Source organism: Euprymna scolopes, chromosome 15, assembly GCF_053919585.1.
Source record: "Euprymna scolopes isolate OS-2025 chromosome 15, ASM5391958v1, whole genome shotgun sequence".
NCBI classification, from domain to species: Eukaryota; Metazoa; Mollusca; class Cephalopoda; order Sepiida; family Sepiolidae; genus Euprymna; species Euprymna scolopes.
Window position 1 is genome coordinate 5,640,229 of NC_136496.1, and position 14,576 is coordinate 5,654,804.

Here is a 14,576-nt window from a genome sequence, read left to right on the forward strand (position 1 = left end):
GTCTACAATCGTGTGTTAGCAATGATGGGAAACATTTGGTCAATTTAATATTTAAGACTATGTGAAATAAAACGGCATTCTATATACATTTAAAAAATAAAAAAAAATATTTTGATTATTAATTTTTATCTAATGTTTTTGTGACCAACAAATGTGTCAGATAATTTTGAGACATCTTAATTTGAGACAAATTAATTTTATGCTGCTGTTGTCACTAGAACAGACTTAGTAGGCAATCATGCACAATGTAATAAGTCTTTAGACGTACCTCTCCACCATATTGTATATCGATACTCTATGGTTGACTGGGATAGCTTCCGTACATTCATATTTGATCTACCTCTGCACTCCATGTTTAAAAAAAAAAAAAAGGATGTGTCCTCTATAGTATCAGACCTGACCGAATGGTTAATTATAGGCATAGACCGATTCATACCATCTAAAAAATTCCAACAAAACCTAACAGCCAGCCATGATTCTCCCCAGAATGTGCTGCTGCCATTGCGCACAGAAATCACTTTTTCCATAGCTACCAAAATAATAGATGTACTGAGACTAAAGCTGCTTTCAGGACTGCCAGCAACCACTGTAAAAGAGTAATAAAAAATGCAAGAGAGCTATATGCTCAGTCTGTTAAATCTAAAGTAGCTGAGCAGCGGCTTGGTTCCCACCAGTTTTGGCAAATAGCAAACAGGATCCTGAACAGAAGCGTGCGTTCTATCCCAACCATCATTAATGGACCTGAGGTCATCTCGTCAGCATCAGACAAGGCCAGACTATTTGCCAAGAACTTTGCAGCTAATTCTACCCTATGCGATGAAGGCCATCAACTCCCTGTATTTCCTCCTATAACAGACAGCACGCTATACAACATACAAATATCTGTGCGTGAGGTCACCAAGTTAATCAAGAACCTTGATTCCAGTAAAGCAACTGGCCCTGATGGCATTCCAGTTATAGTGCTGAAAAAGCTCCAACCAGAACTTGCCCTCATACTTACAAAACTGTTTAAGCGTTGCCTTAAGGAGAAGTGCTTTCCAACACCCTGGAAAACCTCATCAGTATGCCCTGTATTTAAGAACTCAGGTGAAAAGTCATCTCCCTCAGTACAGACCAATAAGTCTCCTCTGTGTCATGAGTAAGTTGTTGGAATCCATATTAAATAAAGAAGTAGTCAACCACCTTGGCAGAAACAACCTTCTTAGATCTACAGCAGATATGCTAACGATTATATCTCATACGATTAGTGAATCTCTCGACAAAAACTTCCTTTCCAGGGCAATTGCTCCTGACATTGATTGAGATTGTAGGACTGACTTCCTCATCTTGGTTCTTATAGTCACAACATTTTGGCCGTTTTGCCCTCCGGCCTTCATCAGGTGTTTTGTAACGAACTGGGGAACCGTTTGTTAGGAGTCTCGACGGAGCGCAAAACGGCCGAAACATTGTGACTATAACAACAAAGATGAGGAAGTCAGTCCGACAATCTCAATCAATGAAAACACCTCATCTCAAAAATACAGACAATTGCTCTTGACATACCGAAGGTCTTCGATAAGGTATGGCATAAGGGTCTACTTCACAAGATTTCCAGCTACAGTATCACTGGAAATGTTTTCTCAATCATTAAATCATTTCTCTCCGATAGGTTCATAAGAGTAGTGGTTGATGGGCAGAAATCAGAGGCCCACAGTATCAATGCTGGAGTCCCTCAGGGGTCCATCCTGGGCCAACTCTCCTGATCTACATCAATGATCTCCTAAAACATATACTTAAATCATTCGTTGACATCTATGCTGATGACACGATCATCTATGGCAACACATCAAAGGCCGTAAATGACAAAGTTCTCTCTGATTCTCTCGCTTCTGATCTTGAGTGCGTGGTACAGTGAGGGAAGAGATGGCTGGTTACTTTTAATGCATCTAAAACCAAGCTTCTATCTTTACATCATCAACGCTCTGATCCCCATCTGGCATCAATTGAAATGGATGGCTCTCGTCTTGGGGAGGCTCCATATTTTGACAAGCTTCTGGGATTGACCGTTACTCCTGATCTGAAATGGAACACGTACATCAGGTCTGTTGCCAAGGATGCTAGGAAAATGGTGGGATCCTTCTACTGCTTCAGAAGATATCTCACCACTGATGCAATTCTCTATCTGTATAAAAGCCAAGTACGTCCAAGGATGGAGTACTGCTGCCACATCTGGGCAGGAGCTGCTAAAAATAGCCTATCCTGCCTGGACAGAGTACAAAATAGACTTCGTGGTTTAGTGGGGGATGCCCTTTTCTCTTCCCTGCAGCCTCTCTCTCACAGAAGAGACGTTGCGAGCCTGTCTTTGTTTTACTATTTCCATGACAAGTGCTCGTCTGAGCTCCAATCTTTCGCCCCCCCCCCTCGCCAATCTTTCATGAGAAACACCTGTCTGTCTGAAATTACTGTCAATAATTTTCCCCACTCTTTATCTGTGCCTAAATCCAAACATAGATTCTATGAGCAGAGCTTTTTTCTCAGAAGTGCACGACTGTGGAACTCTCTTCCGTTTACCTGTTTTCCATCTGACTACAACTTGGAGGTCTTCAAGTCCAACATAAGCAAATTCCTGACAAACCGCCCCCTTAAGTAAGGCACTATCAAATCTCCAATACTAATGATTACTACAATACTATCATTGATTACTGTACACACAATAACCTTTATCCCTGAGTGGCCTCCGGGCCTTGATAAGTAGTGACCTCCATGTAAAAAAAAAAAAAAAAAAAAAAAAAAAATTTTATTATGCATATCAATTGCACTAATATAATACAGCAAATTCCAAAATTGAACACAAGAGTCAAATTTATTTTTTTATTGGAATCCTTTGAGACGAGTAATTTATATTTATTTATTTATTTATTTATTTATTTGCAGACTGTTATCCTCATCTTCATAGTTGTTGTTTCACAACATTTCGGACAACTATTCCTCTGTTCTTCGTCAGGTGGTTAACCGTGACGGGATAGGAATGCTGAATCTCTTAACTGTATCTTCAGTAATTACTGCCTTCCATAGTTGTTGTCGTCTTACCATGTTTTAGCGAACTAATGTTCAGTTAAACACTTACCACCGTAAGATGGGTTGAATACCATAACCAGAGACCGGAAAAACATTGTATTCCACATCGTAACTTGAAAAAAAGTATCCTAGGGGTAGTTAGCTGGAACACATGTGATCTTCGTTGTATCAGATTTTATTCAGTGGCAGGTCATTAAGTAGAGCTAAACAACTTCCTCGGTCTCAAGAGTATCATAAAATGACCGCTACTTCATTGGGGCACAACTAATTAAGTTCATGCGAGATACATCCAAAAGTGCCACCAAGAAATCAAAGGAAAAATGCGATGATGAAATGTAGCAGACTTGTCCACACAATGCAGCAACCATTCCCGATAAGAGTACCCCAGGCGATTAACAATAAAATAACCTTATTTCCAGACGTTTCAGCCAACTATTCCTCTGATCTTCATCAGGTGGTTAACTGGGATAGGAATGCTGAGTCTCTTAACGGTATCGTCAGTAATTACTGCCTTCCATAGTTGTTGTTCTTCCCAAAGGGAGAGCAACCTTAGCATTGGTTGAGAAGCTTGCATTGTCTCCGTGATCTCAAGAGCTAAGCCGGTGAGAGATTTGTCTCCTGGTAGGGACACCCATACTGGACAAGTCGACAGGTAGAGGCCAGACTAAGAGCACTCCATCTACCTCATGGGAAGGTTGGAGCCAGCACCCTCAACCTGAAAAAAGAACTCCTCGCTACGAAAGCATCCACAAAAACACGACAGGCTCCGGTTCTAAAAGAGGAAGGTCCTGCACCTGCAGAAAGTATGACGTGCTGGGGTCAAAGCTGAAAGGACGCTTCAGTGCCGAAAATGAATTGGACACACCCTGAGAAAACCACCAACAAACATCAAATGCCAGGCCCTCATCTGGAACCCTCAGTGGAAGAGGAAAAGAGGCCAACCAAAGAACACCCGGAGAAGAGAGCTGGGAGGAGCGGGAGCGTATCGCCCAGGACCGTAGACGTTGGGCTGCTGCGAATGACCTGTGCCCCTCCAGGGGCTCAAGGCTGTGATGATGATAGTTGTTTTTGATGAGGAGTGAGTGAGTGAGTGTATTTGTTTAACGGCATTTCAACCTCTAAGAGTCATTTAATGCCAAAAAAGTTTTGTTGGTATAATAGATTTTCAGTTTCTTGTAAAAAAATTTTTAAGTTTCTTGAAAAAGTTTATCTTTTGAAGCAAGATGTTTTAGGTTTTCTGAAAAATTGTTTTAGTTGTAAGAGATTTGTTTTTCTAAACTGAATTTTACTTGTTTGCTTTATAGGAGTTTGAATACATTTGTTTCTTTTAAATAGTTTATGATTTGTTGGGGTTCCACTTCCTGGAACACTTTTCTAATGTTTGTTGTTTTAAAATATTTCTTCTGAGTGTGTTTGTGTTTTCTACATTCTGTCAGTAGATGTTTAATTGTTAGTTGTTGATTGCAGAGTGTGCAATTTGGTGTTTCCTCCGCTTTGATTAGGTAGGAATGAGTTAATTTTGTATGTCCGATTCTTATTCGGTTTAGTACAATTTCTTCTCTTCTTCCTTTAAAAATTTTTTGTTTTTCGTTTTTAATTATTGGTTGATGTTCATGCAATTTGTTTGTAGTGCATTTGTTCCATTCCTCTTGCCACATGTTTTCTATATATTCGTTGATTTTTCTTTTTAGGTCTGTGTATGGTATTTTAATTTTTTCCATTTGGTGGTTTGTGGCTTCTTTAGCCAGTTTGTCTGCTTTTTCATTTCCTGGAATGCCGACATGACTTGGTATCCAGGCTATTATAATTTTTTTATTGTTTTTTTCGGTTATTTCATTGTATTCTTGTATAATTTCTGTGATAAAAGGGTGTTTAGATTTTACTTCAAGGGCCATGATACAGGATAGGGAGTCTGTATATATTATGGCTTTTTGTTCGTTGATGTCTTTGATGTGTTTGAGAGCTATTTTGATGGCCTGCAGTTCGGCTGTATATATTGAAGCCTCGTTGGGCAGTCTTATTTGATATTGATTTTGTCCATCTGTGCATGCTGCGCTTGTTCCGTTTATAGTTTTAGACCCATCGGTGTATATTTCTATGTATTCTGCATATTTTTCTCTTAGTTCTCCAAAGTTGCTTCTGTTTGTTATATTATTTGTAATGTTTTTCTTGTAAGTAGTAAGTGTTATGTCGGTTTCTGGGTTGTGTAATGTCCATGGGGGTCTGTCGTTTGTTTTCTGAGTAATTATATTGTCGGGGTTTTCATTGATTTGATGTATTATTTCTTTAATTCTGTGTCCAAAGGAGGGTATACTTTTTGGTTTCCTTGAATAAGAGTTTGTACATTGTAAGTTGAAGGTAGTTTTGTATGTTGGGTTTTCGGGGTTGGTTTGTAGTTTTGTTGCGTATTGTAACGCTAGTTTTTTCCATCTTAAGTGCAGGGGTAGTTCTTGGGCTTCTACATGAAGGCTTTCCATTGGAGAAGTTCGGTAGGCTCCCAGGCTGAGTCTTAAACTTTGATTCTGTATTGTTAGTAGTTTGTTTTTGTAGGATTTGTAAGTAGAGCTGTATATGGCACAACCATAATCTAGTTTGGATCTGATATGTGAGCGATATATTTTGAGCATTGTAGCTTGATCTGCTCCCCAATCTAGTTTTGATACTATTTTTAAGATATTTATTGCTTTTAAGCATTTTTGTTTTAATTTGTTAATGTGCTCCTTGAAGTTTAGTTTGTTGTCTAAAATGATCCCTAGAAATTTGGTGTGTTGTACTACTGGTATTGGTTGTCCATCTAGTTTGAGCTGTGGGTCAAGGTGATATTTTCGTTTCCTACAAAAGTGGATACATGTGGTTTTGCTTTTGGACATTTTAAATCCATTTTGGTTAACCCAAAGGTCTATTTTGTTAAGGCTATGTTGCATTTGTCTTTCAATAGTTGGCATATTTGGTGATGAGTAAGTTATTGAAAAGTCATCAACAAATAGTGTTTTTTCGAATCCCATGTTAACATTTTCGATTATACTGTTGATTTTAATTAGAAAAAGGGTGGCAGAAAGTACGCTACCCTGTGGTACCCCTGTTTCTTGTGTGTGTTGATCTGATGTTGTATTTCCTAAGCATACTTTAAATGTTCTGTGGGATAGGAATTCTTGGATAAATTTTGCTAGGTTTCCTCTGATTCCCATATTATGAATATCTTTCAAGATTCCATATCTCCACGTGGTGTCATACGCCTTTTCGATATCAAAAAAGATTGAGACCACGTGGTGGTTTCTTATTAGACCGTTACGAATATATGTTTCTAGCCGAATAAGTTGGTCATTAGTACCTTGATTTTGTCTAAATCCGCTTTGGTGTGTAGAAATGAGGTTATATTTTTCTAAATGCCACATTAGTCTTGTATTGACCATCCTTTCTGTTGTTTTGCATATACAGCTTGTTAAGGCGATAGGACGATAATTGGTAGGGTTGGAGTGATCTTTTCCTGCTTTAGGAATTGGGATGATATTGGAGTCGAGCCAGTGTTTTGGAAAATTGTTAGTCCACCATATTTTGTTAATTATCTGTAAGAGAATGTTGAGAGATGTGCCTGGCATGTGTTTTAGAAATTGATAGTGGATGTCGTCTGGACCAGTAGCTGTATCTTTACTTTTATGAATTGCATTTTTTAGTTCTGTTATAGTGAAAGAGGTGTTATAGTATTCTTTGTTATTGGATGTGAAATTGAGTTTTTCTTTTTCTGCGTTGTTTTTGTATTTTTGGAATTTGGGGGAGTAGTGGTTGGATGATGAGTTTTGGCTGAATTCATTTGCGATTATGTTTGCTATTTCTTTTTTGTCTATAGTTTGTCTACCATTTGGTGTATTTATATTATTTATTGGTGTTCCAAGTTTTTTTCCAGTTATTTTTCTTATTATTTCCCATGTTTTTTTTGATGGCGTGTTGTTGTTCAATTTGGAAATATAGTTTTGCCAGGTTTCTTTTTTGCTTTTTTTTATAATATAGCGTGCTTTTGCTCGTGCTTGTAGGTATTTTTGAAGGTTGGGTTTTGTAGGATGTAGTTTGAAGTTTTTTAGCATTTTTTTCCTGTTGGTTATTGCTTGCTTACATTCTATTGTGAACCATGGCGTTGATTTTGGGTGTGGTTTGGTGGAAGATTTTGGGATTGTCTTGGTTGCTATTTCGTTTAGTGTATTGGTGAAAGCTAACATAGGATCTGGTTTGTTAACTATTTCTTGATTAATTAGATTTGTGCAAAGTTTGCTAAATTCAGTCCAGTTAGCTTTATTAATTTGCCATTTTGGTTTTGATTCTTCTGTTGTAGGTTCTTGGGTTTTGAGAAAAATTGGGAAGTGATCGCTGCCACACTGGTCGTTATGTACCTCCCATTGGAAGTCCATAAATATTGTGGGGGAGCATAGTGTTAGGTCGATAGCTGATGTTGTTCCTGTGCCTGGGTGAAGGTATGTGTGTGTTTTGTCGTTGAATATAGTTACTTCAGGTGATTCCAGTAATGATTCAATGGTTTTCCCATTTTGATTAATATTCTCACTTCCCCACATTTTGTTATGGGCGTTGAAGTCCCCCATTAATATAAAAGGTATGGGGAGTTGTGTTATAAGATCTTCAATTTCGGTTTTGTTTAGTTTATGTTTAGGTGGAATGTATATTGAACAAATGGTTATTGGTCGGTGAAGTGTAACTTTAATTGCTATTGTTTGAAGGTTTGTTTGGAGTTGTAATTTTATATGTGGTATCTGTTTTTTTATTATAATTGAAGTGCCACCTGTGGGTCGATTATCTGCTTGTGATCTGTTTGTTTGATTGTAGATGTGGTATCCTTTGAAGTTGATGGTGTCCGTTTCTTTTAGAAGAGTTTCCTGTAGGCCGATTATGCTGGGGTCATATTGTGCTATTATATGTTTGATTTCTTCGTAGTTTGGTTTTATGCCTCTACAGTTCCACTGTATGATGTTTTTATTCATTTCCATAAGTAAGTTCGTTTGTTTATTAATTTTTTTCCTTTTTTTTTCTGTTTGGTTTTTGTTTAGGTTTTTATATCTATTATTCTATTGGTTTGTTGTGTTTTGAGTGGTTTTTGTTTTGTGTTTACTTGAACTGCTTGGTTCCTCAGTCTCCATTTTCTCTTCCTGATCAGTTCTGTTTTTGGAGCTAGATTTTTTCCTGTGACTCTCGATTTCAATCAATTCAAATTTGTTTTCATTTTCAATTAATATTGTCTCTGTTTTTTGTTTACTTTGGTTTTTGGAAAGAGGATTTGTGTTTTCCCGTTCTGTTTCCATCTTTCCAGATATTGTGTTTTTGTCTTCTGCTTTTGTCCTTGTACGTGATTTGGATCTTTCACGGTTTATTTGTGGTTTTTGTTGTTCGGGTTCTTTTTTGCTCTTTGGGACTTGTTTTAGATCATTTGACTGAGTTTTCAAAGATACTGATATTTGTTTCTTGTTTTCGTTTTGGTTAGTTTTTAAAGTTTCAATTAAATTGTTGAGTTCGGAGATTAGTTTAAGTAGGTCTTGGTTTTGGGTTGTTTGGTTTGAAGTTTTTGTAATATCTGCGTAAGTGTTTATTTTTTCTCGAGAGCTTGCTATTTTCCTTGCTTCAGGAAAGGGCACGTTTTGTTTGTATTTTATTTCGGCTATTTCTTTTTCTTTTGTGTAGATTTTGCATATTTTAGAGTATGCTGGGTGTTTTTCTTGGCAATTTGGGCATTTTGTTTCGTTTGGGCATTCACTTTCAGTATGGTTAGGTTCTTTTAAGCCACATTTTCCACATACTTTCTGTCCTTTGCATGCTTCTCTGCTATGTCCATATTTATGACACTTATAACATCTCAGAGGGGCTGGTATGTATTGTTCTACTTTTTCTATTGTGTATCCGATTTTTATTTCTTTGGGAATTTTTGGTGTATTGAAAGTTAGTATGTAGGTTTTTGTAGGTATGGTTTGACCATTCCTTTTTATGTTTATTCGGACGTGATCGATTACTCCCTGTTTTCTTAGGGCATTTTCTATTTCTTCTGCTGTAGCCAAGCTTAATTCATGGCTTTTTATAACACCTTTTGATGTGTTTAGTCTTTCATGAGCATAACTTTTGCATTTATAGATATGGAATTTTTCCATCTCTAAGATGTTTTTTGCGTCTTTATAGTTGTCGACTGTGACAAGTAGATTGCCATTTTTCATTTTTTTTGCTGTTTTTGGGTTGCTGTTTTGAGACAGAATTTTTTCAATTAGGAATGGAGATAGATCGCTGATCTTTTTTCCTTCCAAGGTTTCAATTACTATGAATCTTGGATATTTTTCTTTATCAATTATTTCATAGTTATATTCTTGTTCACTGTCTGAGCTGGTTACGTCAGAGTGGGTTCTTTTCGATTTTGTAGTATTTTTTTGATTTCTGGGTTTTTTGTTTGGGTTTATTATATCCATAGAAGTTTGTTTAGATTTTCATCTCTCTTGCTCCCCACCCTCCTCGGAGCCCGAAATTGGGAGATGTTAGGGGGGAAACCCATTCGCCCTTTCATCCCAGGGATACAAAAGAGATATACTCAATTGATTGAGTTTGTTCCATCATTTCCTGTTTCCTCCTTTAGTTTCTTCTTTCCCAGTTTGATAGAAACGTTCGTTAGGGAGCAGTTGTGTGGTTTTTGTCTCATCAATTGATTGGCCCTTGCCATCGCCTTCTAACACTTAACTGGTTTGTTTATGTTTGTAGTAGTGAAATGTATTATCTTTGGATTAAGTTGTTTTTTTATTTTTTAATTTTATTTAGATGTTATAATTGACATTTTCAGTGTAAGTGTTAGGGCTTGACATGACTAGCCGATTGGTTGGATCGGGCCTCTCCAACCGCCCGTCTAGCCTAGTACAAGGCCAAAGTAGAGTGTTGCTACAGGTACCTTTATTTTCCTTAGGCATCGGTTGCTCAGCCACCAGGATCCTTTTCCTAGGCATCACGGGTTGCCACCCACGGCCAACAGGTAGCCCCGTTGAGGGACTTTTACCCTCTGCAGGGGGGCAGTCGGCGTATTCTAATGCCCTGCCGACAGGGTCAACCAGGAAGTAGAGAAGGAAAAAAGGAGGGGGGAAGGGGAGGGGGCTGTTGTTTTTATTTTGTTTTTGTAGAACATAATTAAGTTTTACAAAAGAGAATAGAAAACAAAAACAGAAATCGATGTAGGTGCGTTTCGTCTCAGGAAGCCAATAGGCAGCCTGATCTGGTAGCACCAGCTTTTGATGAGGATAACAGTCCACAAATAAATAAATAAATAAATAAGTCGAGTTTGTTTAAAATTTTGATGCTTATGGATTTTTGAAACTTTAAAGAAAATGGTCCTCAGTACTTACATGTCCGTATCTTTTCGATGGGATGTTATTTTCATTGCCGTCGAGGGCATCACATTCAATCCGCTGCCATTTACCACTAATAAGATCCAAAATATGGACATCGTTGCTACTGTTCAGACCAAATGGTAAACCTGAACCACCAAAGGTTACGATGCTATCACCATAAAGACACACTGCAACAACAACAACAACAACGAATGCAGGGGATTTATTGAAGAGAATAATGTGCTCGATATCAGAGAATATGGACTTTAACATTTTTTTTTTTTAATTTGAACACTTTACAAATAACATTTTAAATAAATACCATTTTGTTTGTTTTTCAAAAAAATTTCTCTATCATTGTGTACATTTTCATGGCTGATGAAACAAGAGCAGACAACCCCCGTGAATTAACTAAATAAAAGCTTCCATTTGAAATTCCGTGCAGATTCCCAAGTTTGACCGAAGCATTGCATGAATAACATTCAAAATGAGAGCATTAGCCAAATAATTCAAATTGTCAATCCTCATTCTCAGAAAGTTAGAAACTACTGAAAATCCTTTACATTTTTTTTATAACCATTTGAATCTGTATTTTCGTTTTCATACGAGGTGCCTTAAATAAGTTTCCAGACTTTATTCGTATGGGCACTTTGAAAGTTATTTATTTTTTTGTCAGTTATGTCTTCATTGAAATTTTGTGGTCTTCATTTGAACTTAAAATAAATTGTTGAAATCTTTTCACATTTTTTCATTACCAAATTAAAATATAATCTTATGAAAAAAGAGTTTCTGACATCTTCATATATATGCGGTCTGATTACAATAATAAACACTTTCTTTTTAAGTACCACCATTTTTTTTTTTTACTGTAAATCAGGGGGAGATAAATCCTATTTTGTTTTATAACACTTCCTCCTGTTGCACATCCTCTATGAATGACCACGGAGATGGACTAGATGTAAGGTGAAAAACAAAGAACACAAAGGCAGATAAAATAGGATTGTTAGTCAAGGTGTAGCAGGTGACAAAAGATCGATCATATAGGTTGATATATTTAGAGTTAGTTTTAGGAGTGGCAGTGAATTTTACAACAGTTTTGAATTTGCAACAGTTAGGGACAGTTTCCAGTTTGGGACAATTGAAGATTGGTTGTGGGTTGGAGTAGATTGAGATGAGCCAAGAGCAACAACTTTCTTAGGCATGGCCTCAACTAGCAGCCTCTTACATCCGAGTGGCAAGGTGAGTAAAAAAAAAAAAAAAAAAAAATCAAACCGTATTTGGCTTCAATCTATACCTGACTTGTCCCCCAAGTTTAAGCCATGAATTTCCCACAATCTTTGTTTTAAGCAAACAAGATTGAAATGTTGAGCCTTTCGCAACATCTCAGGAAGAGACCAGATTACTGCTGTGGACCAGGTAGTTAGACAATGACCACCCTCCTACTGAAAACTAATCTCACAATGAGGCGGTATTTAGTTCTCTCCCACTGCAAGATCTGTGACACCAGGATCGGAAAGTGAGATCGAGAAGAAGAAGGGGACACTCTGACCTGCAAAAAGTGTTTGAGCAACCCCGTCGGTATTCCCCGGTAAGGGCGCCTCAGACAATCAGAAATAAACTAACCCCTTCTCAAAGAGAGAGAAGGCAAGGTCTGGAAGGGTGGACCTCCTAGAGCTGCACAGAACTAAACTCTCACTGCAAAATCAATAGGGGCAAGGTCATTACAGGAATGCTCTAATCTCTGTTGATTTGGATGGGGAGGGGGCGAGAATTAAAAAGCCTATCCTTTTTGAGGTCCTTTCTCCCGTTTCAGAAGCATTATAGCTAGACTTTGAAATTCCCTTCCTGCTACCCGCTTCCCTGACAGTGCTGATATGCAGAAGTTCAAGCACAACATAAACCAACAAGGGGAGATAACTCATTGTTTTATAACACTTCCTTTTGTTGCACATCCTCTGTGAATGACCACGGAGATGGACCAGATGTTGGGGTGAAAAACAAAGAACACAAAGGCAGATAAAATAGGACTGTTAGTCAAGGTGTAGCAGGTGACAAAAGATCGATCATATAGGTTGATATATTTAGAGTTAGTTTACGGACAGTTTTAGGAGTGGCAGTGAATTTTACAACAGTTTTGAATTTGCAACAGTTAGGGACAATTGAAGGCTGGTCGTGGCTCGGAACAGATCAAGATGAGCCAACATCAACTGATGGACACAGCACCGAGAGAAGACTAAGACTAAATTAAATCAATGAACAAATAAACAGAACATAAAATTCAATTTTGAAAATCTATTTTAATATTATGTGCATATTTAAAAAAAAAAAAAAAAAAAAAAAAAAAAAGCTATTGTTAAAATATACTCAATTTTACATAATTACATATATGTATATATTAAAAAAATTGTTAAAATATATTAATTTTTACATAATTACATATTATATGCATATATTAAAAAAATTATTGTTAAAATATATTCATTTTTACATGTTTAAACTTGTTACATTTGAAAAATTAATTTGTCTTGCCATTATTAGATTTACTTTATATATTCTTATTAGGAATTAAAAGAATAGCACTAAAATTCATAAAAGTATTTTCATTTCATTTTATAATGATGTTTTTTGTTGCATAAGACAATTAAATTATTTCAGAGGGGTTCCATGAGCCAGTGAAATGTTTCCATGGGTTTCCGCTCCAGCAAAAATGATTGAAAAGCACTGGTGTAGAGGGTCAATGATGTCACACGCATGCACCCAGAGTTCAATCGATATATACTGAATGTGTCAAAGTTTGTATTTTCAGGAATTGTACAGTTTAATCAAGGCATTAAAAAAATGAAAATATCGAAAAAAAAAAAAAAAAAAGGGTTATATTGTATACATCCGTTTTGGACTGAAGATCTCCGAAAAAAAAAATTCACTTAATTTGATCGAGTAGTTTTCTTTTTTTTTTTTTTTTTTTTTTTTTTTACAGTGGAAAAACATATTTTTATGACAGCACGTTGAAGGTATCCATCTTTGAATTTTTTGAACATGCCACAGGGAGATAACTCAATTTAAAGCACAGACACTCCCTCCCCATCTTTATTACTAGCTTTTCTTCCTAAAAATCGAACCTTTTGCTCGGTATCATAACAAATTGTTTTTTCGCTGTAAAAAAAAAAATAATAAAAAAAAAACTTGATGAAATTAAGTGAAATTTTTTTTTGAGAACTTCATTCCATAATGGATACATACAATTTAAATTTTGTTTTTCGATATTTTCTATTTCAATGTGTGAATGGTTTAGTGAAATAATCAAAGACAATCCAGACTTTTTAGATCATGTTTGGTTCTCTGACAAAGCGTACTTTCTGCTGTCAGGACATGTCAATAGCAAAAATCATGTTTACTGGGATACAGCACCTCAGGAAAAAGTCTTACAGAAACTGTTACACTCAGAGAAATCCCTAGAGAGAAGTGCATGCGAGTGATTGACAATTTTGCGCAATGGTTGCGCTAAGTCTGTCTCCAATGCCCAAGAGGTCATTTTGAACATATTCTGGAGAGACTATAATTTTTGTGCAAAGCATCCTTGATTACTGGAACTTTTGGGCATAGTCATACACAGGCAGAAGTTTGAGTGTTCAAAATTAGAATTATTTTGCTTTATTTTCGTAGAAGTAATGAAAAAAAAATTTATGGGTTCTGTTTTTTTTTTTGGGGGGGGGGGATCACCCTGTAATTAGATTTGTTTTGTGGGCTTATTGGAGAGTGGCTATGGGTTTGTGACAGTCAATGAGTTTTTATGATGGTAGGGAGTGGTTTGCAGACTCTAGAGTTTTGTGACGTTTTTATGACTGTACAGTTGCCGATGGTTAGGACAGCAGTTGGACACTTGACAACAGTTGAAAATTGGATTCAATTGAACACAGCTTGTGGCTCAGAGCAGATGATTAAGTGAATTGATCAACCAACTGACAAACACAGCGTTGACATCAAATGTGGACTTTAGCATTTAGAGGGTCAGGAGTGTCATACCCAGAATCTAACGAATAAAGCATCAGAGTCTGTTTTTGTTTGGAATCGTCTTTTGTTTTTATACTTATGAATCCGTGTGCACCCCCTTCCGCAGCCGCCAAAGTGCAAGAGATGACAATATGGCATGATGCTCCCAGCTCA

The 14,576-nt window shown here is 36.8% G+C and overlaps 1 protein-coding gene across 2 annotated transcripts in view; it reads right to left on the reverse strand.

Moving 5' to 3' along the window:
- Positions 1-14,576, reverse strand: part of LOC145293710 (kelch domain-containing protein 10-like) — a 90,743-nt gene that overhangs the window by 32,119 nt on the left and 44,048 nt on the right. For both annotated transcript variants that reach the window (XM_080140141.1, XM_080140140.1), the window contains one exon: positions 10,428-10,600. In XM_080140141.1, the coding sequence (XP_079996267.1) occupies positions 10,428-10,600 (173 nt within the window). The remainder of the gene's footprint in view (positions 1-10,427; positions 10,601-14,576) is intronic.